Source organism: Sturnira hondurensis, unplaced genomic scaffold (genome assembly GCF_014824575.4).
Source record: "Sturnira hondurensis isolate 20B ecotype Veracruz unplaced genomic scaffold, ASM1482457v3 Scaffold0018728, whole genome shotgun sequence".
Lineage (NCBI taxonomy): Eukaryota > Metazoa > Chordata > Mammalia > Chiroptera > Phyllostomidae > Sturnira > Sturnira hondurensis.
In genome coordinates, this window is record NW_028091359.1 from 2235331 (window position 1) to 2244277 (window position 8947).

The window sequence follows — 8947 nt, forward strand, 5'->3', positions numbered from 1 at the left end:
CTGTTTTGGTTTCTGCCATTCAGCCAGTAAATATATTCGAATGTCTTCCATTCTTAAAAAAACAATCTGCTCTGGCTGGTGTTGGTCAGTGGATTGAGAGCTGACCTGCAAGCCAAAGGGTCCCCAGTTCGATTCCCAGTCAAGGCACATGCCTGGGTTGTGAGCCACAACTGGCTCCCAGTAGAGGGTGTGTGAAAGACAACCACACACTGATATTTCTCTCCCTTTCTCCTTCCCCTCTTTCTAAAAATAAATAAAATATATTTTTTAAAAACCTTCACGGGTTTACTCTTTATACATATCAATGCCTTTCTCCCTCCTTGTTTTGGAAAGCAGACAGCGTGCCTACTTCTTCAGCTCCCATTTATTCCACAATCCCATCTCCTAAAGCTTTCTGCTGGTACCTTGAAGATAAAGACAAAAAATAACATAGCCGACACTGGGCTAAACTAATCAAGAGGGATGGTTTCACAAATACTATAATTTTGTCTACGACGGTGCCTGTTGATGGAAGCTGGAACTGCCAAAAGGAGCTAATTATGAGTTTTTCCTTGGCTCCAAATTGAAGAAAATGCAACTGTAAACAGTAAATCGCTTAACATTTTCACAAATTGGGCACAGGATGAGTATCTTGTAAGTATTAAAATGCTTTAAAAGTCTTATGTTTATGCATTGATACAATGTTTAAAAGTTAAGTTCCTTCTTATATTCCCTTTAGATTCAAGCCTGAAGTCCAGGGGACTGACTTTCAGTCTAGTTGCTTCTGTAAAAGTTAATAAAAATTAGTTCTATAATATCTTTCATAAAAATAACCTACCTCAAGATGCAAAATCTTTCCAAGCAAGAAAGCAAGGTCCAAAGGAACTAAATGCTAGGTATGAGACTTTGACTGTTGGGTTGGCCACAAAGTTTGTTTGTTTTTCTGTAGATAGCTCTACAGAAAATTTCATTCATTCATTCATTGTTTTAATTTCATTCAAAACAATTTTGTTAGATTGTATATGACAGCTGTAATATCAGCATGCATTAAAAAACTTATCAAAATTGGTGAATTTTGTGTAGCCAGTTTAATATTGAAGATGGAAGTATTAAATACATAACATTTTCGGCATACTATGGTTTATTATTTCAAGAAAGGTAACAATACAACCGAAACACAAAGATTTGTGCAGTGGATGGAGATAGTGCTGTGACTGACAGAACGCATCAAAAGTGGTTTGTGAAGTTCTGTGCTGAAGATTTCTTGCTGGACTATACTCCATGATTGGTAGACCAGTTGAAGTTGACGGCAATCAAATCAAGACATTGAGAACAATCAACGTTATTCCACGTGGGAGGCAGCTGACACACTCAAAATATCTAAATCAACAGAGCTATTGGTGAAAATGAAAGATGTGTCTTTTACAGAAAAAAACTAAAAGGACTTTTTGGCCAACTCAACATATACTTAACTTCCTCACCTCATACAGGGTTATACCCTATTTTACAGTTGGTGAGGGTTAAACTAGATAACGTGTAAAACCTTAGTTCTAGGCACATGTTACATAACTTCCTTTGCCTTAGCACAGTGCCATACTCCCAACAGACACACACCTATTAAAGGTAAAGGTGTACCAGAAAGGAGCAATATTAAAACTTTGTGAACTCCGTGAAAAAGAAAATGTGGGAAAAGCACCATCTGTTCATACTAACAATCTTCAAATGAAAAGCTTCAATTAGAAGATTACTAGAAGATAACAAAGTATTTTATTTTGAAAGAATTCAACTATGAAATGTACTTGGATGAAATTTCCAGTTATTTTTCTCTAAAAGTGTAAAAGATGGCATATGATTTCATAAAATGGACAGAGGTAGCACATACACAAAGCTGAAGCTTCTGGTTGAGAAAGACAACTCTCATCCTTCCCTGGGAGGAATGAATCATAAATATACAATGTTTCCTTAGATACAAACAAAAGACAATGTATCAAAGGGATTTAAAAGGAAGGGAGGTTCTTCTCAATCCCCGTCCTCCATATTAATATGCATGACCCAAACGAATCTTATCCAAATATTTAGGGGGAAAAACATTTGATTTTTTAGAATTCAAAATGGTGTAAATCAGTTAGGTTTATCAGAATGCATCAAGTTGACTGCTTTCCGAAAAATTATTCTGGGGTGGAGAAAGCAGGCAATCTTCCCCATAAAACAACTGCTATAAAACACATACGTATATGAGAACATATATGTTAAATATCAGTTTACACTGTTCAAGCCAACTTAAAAGAGGAAATATTTTTTAAGATATAAAAAATAAATCATACTCTATTGCTGGTCAAATTTTGTATGGGTGGCCTTTGGAAAAAAGGAGTTATCCACGCCAATTTCAAGGCAAGGAGAAATGAATAATAAATCCACTGTTCACACTCAAATGTTGGGGCGGAGGGAGGAAAAGGGAGGCTCCAAGTCCATAAAGTTCTCCTCCCTCTCTAAACACTGCAAAAATTGTCCACATCTAAAGACTGTTACCCTTGAAACTCCTTGGAGAGTGACTTGGAGACTTTTTGTTGCGATTTTCGAGGGGGAGCGACTTAGGAATGCTGCAAGATTGCAACTTCCAAATACATGGATGTAATCTAAATTCTAAAGTATTTTTCTCTTAGGATTTTCCCCCCTTCACTTCAAGTAGTTTATCAACACTTCCATATTAATAAAATCCCCAATTTAACTCCAAGTACAAATGAAAACCAACGCTTTAAAGAACAGGCGAATAATACACACAACTGTTTCCAAAAATTCCTCAATTCCCTCTCGATTAAGATGAGAAAAGAGAAACGAAGGAACAGGAATGGAGAGGGTAGAAAGGGGGCGGAGGTGGGGGAGAACAGAGCAAAAGATCCAGCTGATACTGACATTTAACTAGGGAGAGCAAAAAATATCCCGAAGACACAGGCTAGAATGGAAGAACCTGAGTGGGACAGAGGCGCAATAAAGTCCACGCAAAAGCCTACCTCGGGGGGCACAGTGTAGGAGGGAACACCAAAAAGGAGACAGACACGTTTAGAAAAAATACCAATCAAGGCCCAAGATCTCGAAAGACAGAGACTATGGAGCTAGGGTGTCTCTACCCTGGCAACCTGGAGATTGCACCAGATGTCTCGGGAGGCCATCATGCTACGAGGGGTGAGGGGTTAACTGCGGGGGTTCGCAGACGTGGAAGGGGGTGCGGCCCCTCGGGTTGCGGCAGGAGAGTGAAGAGCAGGCCCACAGTCCGTACCTTGTAGTAAACATCGAACTGGATGTTCTCCGGCAAGGAGCGGATATCACGGCGGGAACGGATGTAGTTGTCCACGACGGCGGAGATGGCGGTGTTGTAGAGAGTCTCTGGGATCCACTCTAGTTCCACGGCCGCCATCTTCCTTCCCTCCTCCTCCGCCTCCTCCGCCGCCTCCTCCCGAAGGCCCCCGCCTCCCTCCGTAGCGAACTCCTCTGCGGCCCCGGAGGATTCGGAGGGGAGGCGGCAGCCACCCACGCAGGTACACAGCAGAAGGGCACGGCCACCCTGGCTTTTCCGGGGGCGAACTCTGGGGCAGAGGCAGCAGACGTAGGCCTGGGTGAGGAGCGGGACGGGGAGCAGGGCACAGTGGGCCAAAGCCTCACATTCCGGGTTTGAGAGAAACCCGGGTTCCGTCCCAGCGCCGATCTCTGCAGGGGCGGGACTGCGTGTGCGCCGTCATGACGTCAGTGCACGCCGACGCGCCGGAGGGAAGGAATGCGGCAGGCGGAAAACTTGGAAAGAGGAGAGCTGTGATCCCCTGCCACCGAGAACGTGCTTTCTTCTAAGGAACCGTAGTTGTGTGGATGCGGGTAGACTTTTTACACTGGGACGAGTTACTTCAGCGTTTTTACCTGCACGTTTCGAGTCAGTCGGGCGCATCAGTCCTTTCGGCAGAACCTGCATTAGGCACTTAACCTTTCGTGGCTCAGGTAAAAATTTGGATCCTCTTCTCACAAAAATGCACAATTATGAGTACATTGATAATTATGCATTCAGGGAGTTTACATTACTCTAGAAACCTTGGTTTAGACTCCGGTCCCTAAGCCAAGTTTAGAACCTTTGGTCTTGGCACTAGGGGTCAAGATGGAAGGCAGATTTGAATTTCATGGCATAACCTTCTCACTGCTTGAACTTTTTTTTAAACCATGTTTCTTTTTCCAAACAAAATTTAGAGAGAGGGAGAAGAAAAGAACTCTTGCTTTAGTAGAATTTAGTAGGCAGGTTAACCTGATTGTGGAATTAGCAAATAGTACTCATATATGAGGATTTCCATTTTTCCCCCCATAATTCTAGTCTTCAGGGAAATTGGTGAAAAATTGAGAGTACTTATTTCAGCTTCCGTTCGTCCTCAGCCTGAACATTAGCTATTTGTGTAGTCCTCTTTTTGTCTATATCAGTTCTTACTCTGATCCACGTAACTAAGAAAGCTGTGGTTGGCCCTAAAGTAGCATTGCCAGATTTTAGCAAGTAAAAAAAATGCAAATGTCCAGTTACGTTTTAATTTCAGGTAAACAATGATAGTTTTTTAATATGTTACATGCAGTAGTTTTACCCACCCATGTCAAGTCACTCAAGCACACCATTTCCTTCAGCAAATCCTCAGGAGTTCTTAGACCGTAGACCTTTGGAGGCTATTTGAACCTCTTCCCCCCAAAATACATAATTATCCATGCAAATACTTATCTGAAATTCAAATTTAACTGGGCATCAGTATTTTATCCAGCAACCCTGCCTCAAAGGATCCGTGAATCCCCTGAAATTGAATGCAGATGTTCTAGGACATGGTTCTAGGACAATCAGGACCTGGACTCAAATCCTATAAACAAATTGTATCAGACACACACGTATTGATTACTATATGGACCTTAGATGCTGCTGGACAGGACTAGACATCTAAAAATGTATATAGACAGTGGTATCTCTGTGGATAAAAGGGCCTCTTGGTCCGTTCTTCATTGTTTTGAGATTAAAAGTTACTAACACTTGTGTGATAAACTGGGAGTCCCTGATCAAGGGCAGACATTGCCCAAAAGGACAGGGACAAAGAGAAACAATTCACCTTGATGGGTGAAGGAGTCAGGATCAGTGGGCTGGCATCTGTACTAAGGACCAGAGGGGAACATTGACTCCGAACTAGAACCCTTCTATAGGCTTTGACCCTCAAGAACTGGCTGAACAGACAAACCAGAGGAAACTAGGCCATTTTTGTTGTGGACCACCCTCAACTGAGGAAGAACTGTTCTCCCTTGTACCCTAGAACAGCAGCCCCCAAACTTTTCAACAGCAGGGTCCAGTTTCATGAAAGACAATTTTCCACAGATGGTGTGGTCAGGGGATGGGGGATGGGGTGGGTGGGATGGGACGGTGGACAGGGGCCAGGGGCTATGGGAGATAGTAGACAGGAGGTGAAGCTCAGGCAAAAATAAGAGCCAAACTGGCCCCCATCTCACCTACTGTGCGGCTTGGTTCCTAGCAGGCCATGAATGGTACCAGTCTGAGGCCAGGGGGTTAGGGACCCCTGTCCTAGGAATTTAATGAGTCCCAGTGAACTCAATGATCATATAAATACTGGCTTTCATATTTTGGATGATAGCATAGCATCTCAATATTTAGTGGTCAGCGCCAGATCAAAAAGAGGCTTAAATGTGATGTTAATAGCTTTGGACTTTATTTTGAAGATGATAGGGAGTCTATAAAGGATTGAAAGCAGGGAAGTAAAAGGAACAGAGTATGTCAGAAGGAAAACAGCGGTGGTCTATTACCTACAGAGCCAGAAGGAGGTAAGAATTTTGCTTTGTCAGCTGCAGAAGGGTAGAGTAAGAAAGAGGACTGCTAAACTGTCATGGCCACCTATGCATTTTGGTGGACAGAGGTTCTTTGTATCACAGAGTTACCCTTCCCATCCATCAAATGTCCTTTAAGCCTTGACTACTGGTAGCCTAAAATTTAGCAGGAGACCTTGTGCCAAACAGAGCTATATGAGACATGAACCTGCTCCAGGAAGAATTCTGATAATCCTAAGAGGTGATACACATTGTGACCATTTAAAAATTGCAACTTCTTCCTTATTCAAGGTGTGGGGTCTAAGTACCCTCCTCTTGAATCTGGTTGAATTGTGTCTTCAACAAATAATGTATAGGAGAAGTGGTGCTAGGTCAGAAAAGGACATGCAGAATCTGCTGTGTTCTCTGGAATACTCACTCTTGGATTCCTGAGTCACCATGTAAAGAAAGATGAATTACCCTAAGACCACTGTGTTCTCAGAAAGCCCAAGCCACATAAAGAGGCTGTGTGTAAGCACTCTGGTCGACATTGCCAACTCAGGTACCAGTTGTGTCAGTGACAAAAGCAACAATGATTCCAACTTCAAGGCATTTGAGTCACCCTGAACCACTCTAGCATTCCCAGATGAGGGCCCAGGTATCATGGAGCTGAGATGAGCATCCCTGCTCTATTCTCTCTGAATTTCTGACCTGCAGGAACATAATAACAATGGTTGTTTATTTATATCATTAAGGTTGGGGTGTTTTTTTGTGGCATTAATAGATCACTGGAACACCCCATTCCAATCCCCCAAAGTTCCTAGGAACCCATCACTTTACATTTTGAACCTCTTTCCTTTTTGGGCTACATGTTACTAAGCATATGAATTCATTCATGAAAATGATACAATTCATAATCTGTAATGGATAATTTTTTCTCAACTTTCTGCTATTCCACTTATAAGATTGAACTGCCTAACCATAGAATATCAAAATGGAGACAATGATTTTTGTTCTAAATTTGTAGTCTTTTCAAAGCCCTCCAAGTCTAAATCCACATATTCAATACCCATCAACTACAGACAACCAATCAACACATGGATCTCACAAATAGAATCCCCAAGGCACACCTGTCGCACCATGCTTATAGGCAAAATAACTGGGTTCGGTAACTTGCAACCACCAAAGAACAGGGCCACGCTTTGCCAACAAGTTCTTGACCGGTTCTCATCCCTCAGTACTATTACCCATATTTGCAGAAAACTCAAGCGTTTCCTGAGTATGTTCATCGTTATTATCCATCTTGTCTTGGCTGTTATCCATCTTGTCTGTTATTATCCATTGCTTTAAAGTCCCCCTGCCTGCTACACGTGGCATTCTGTCTCCAAAATTAATCCAGACTGCTACCTGCCCGGATGCTCCCCCTATTTTTGATCTCTACTGTTTTCCTTAACATATATAACACTGCCATTTGACCCTAAGAAACAAAGGATAATATACCCTATCATTTGCTAGGCTTTATCTTGAGGAAGTCCATTTGAAACTTGTCCTGCACAGTCTGCCTACTAACCCGACAATCAGTAGAGAATCAGCACAGGAGGTCCGAGTGGTTTTGGCCATATACTGTTTGGGTTGCCCAATATATGGAATGGAAGTGTGTGGATCATTCTTGGGAAGACAACATAATCAATAATAATACAGTATGAGAAATACTGTAGTAGAGTTTGCACAAGATGTTAAGGGAGTACCGAGGAGGAGAGAATGTGTTGGTTTTGGATATAACAGTGCTGTAAAAGTCTCAGTATAGGCCAATTCCCAAATTATTTTTAGTTGCAATGAAATTCACAGGTAAATAATACTTGAACAGATTTATTTAAACAATTATAAATGGGTTCATTTCACCTTGACATGACAACTCCAACTTCTGGGAAATTTTCTAACGATCAGAAAGTAAAAACTAGAAAATTGTGAAACAAAGTTGTGGTTCTTTATTTGTGACAGTGACAAGTTATGACTTTTTCAATTAAAAAGAATGTAGGGACAAAGTAAACTATATGCAAAGTGGTATAGTCATATAATAATAACTCTAGAGTCATTTGATGGAGATACAATGATCCTAAGTAGATCCAATGTACCTCCAACTGCCTACCAATCATTTCAGTTAGAACATACAAGTGACACAGATTTTTAATTAGAAGACAAAGTATATGGCAAGGCCATTAACTAAGCTGAACAGCATACTGAGGAATTGGGTCCAGTTTTGGATTTTTTTAAAAAAAATATTTTATTTATTTATCTTTAGAGGGGAAAGGAAGGAGAGAGGAAGGAAACACCAATGTATGGTTGCTTCTCGTGCATCCCCTGCAGGGAACTGGCCCCTGTCAGAAACTGGCCTGCAACCCAAGCATGTGCCCTGACTGGGAATCGAACCGCAATCGTCTGGTTTGCAGGCCCGCGCTCAATCCACTGAGCTACACCAGCTAGGGCCTCCAGTTTTGGATTTTTTAAGGATAATATATCCGTAAGATACACAGGGGGATTTGGGAAAGGTTTCAAAAGCTATCAAGGAAAAAAAACTTTATAACTGTTGATGATAGTTGAAGGCAAGAGAGTTTATCACAAGAGAGGAAGAATGTGTAATCTAAAAGAAAAGAAGCCCTGGCTGGTGTGGCTCAGTGGATTGAGTGCTAGCCTGCAAACCAAAGGGTCGCTGGCTCAATTCCCAGTCAGGGCACGTTCCTAGGTTGTGGGCCAGGTCCCCAGTAGGGGATGTGTGAGAGGCAACCATGCATTGATGTTTCTCTCCCTCTCTTTCTCCTCCCTACTCCTCTCTCTAAAAATAAATAAATAAAATATTTAAAAAGAGAGAAAGTGAAAAAAAAGGTTAAGAGGTCACATTATAATCTACCCTGTAAATCTCTTAAGCGTTTTATGTTATAATTTAATTATATCATGTTTGGATACCTTATCTCCTTAATGAGTGCATAAGCATCGTGTGTACCCGACAATAAATACTACATATTTCAGATACCAAGCTTAATGCAGTCATAGGGTGAACATTCAGTAACTGAATTAATAAATGAATAGGCCTTCCTGCCTGTCTTTATGGAGAAAAAAACAAAGTTTTATGCATTCTAGAAATTTTAAT

At 41.4% G+C, this 8947-nt stretch overlaps 1 protein-coding gene across 1 annotated transcript in view; it reads right to left on the bottom strand.

Annotated features, from left to right (window-relative positions):
* APPBP2 (amyloid beta precursor protein binding protein 2) overlaps nucleotides 1-3712 on the bottom strand; it is a 49470-nt gene extending 45758 nt beyond the window's left edge. The window contains exon 1 of the mRNA XM_037069747.1: nucleotides 3257-3712. Coding sequence (XP_036925642.1) covers nucleotides 3257-3394 — 138 coding nt within the window. The 5' untranslated portion in view covers nucleotides 3395-3712. The remainder of the gene's footprint in view (nucleotides 1-3256) is intronic.
* Between the last annotated feature and the right edge of the window lie 5235 nt (nucleotides 3713-8947).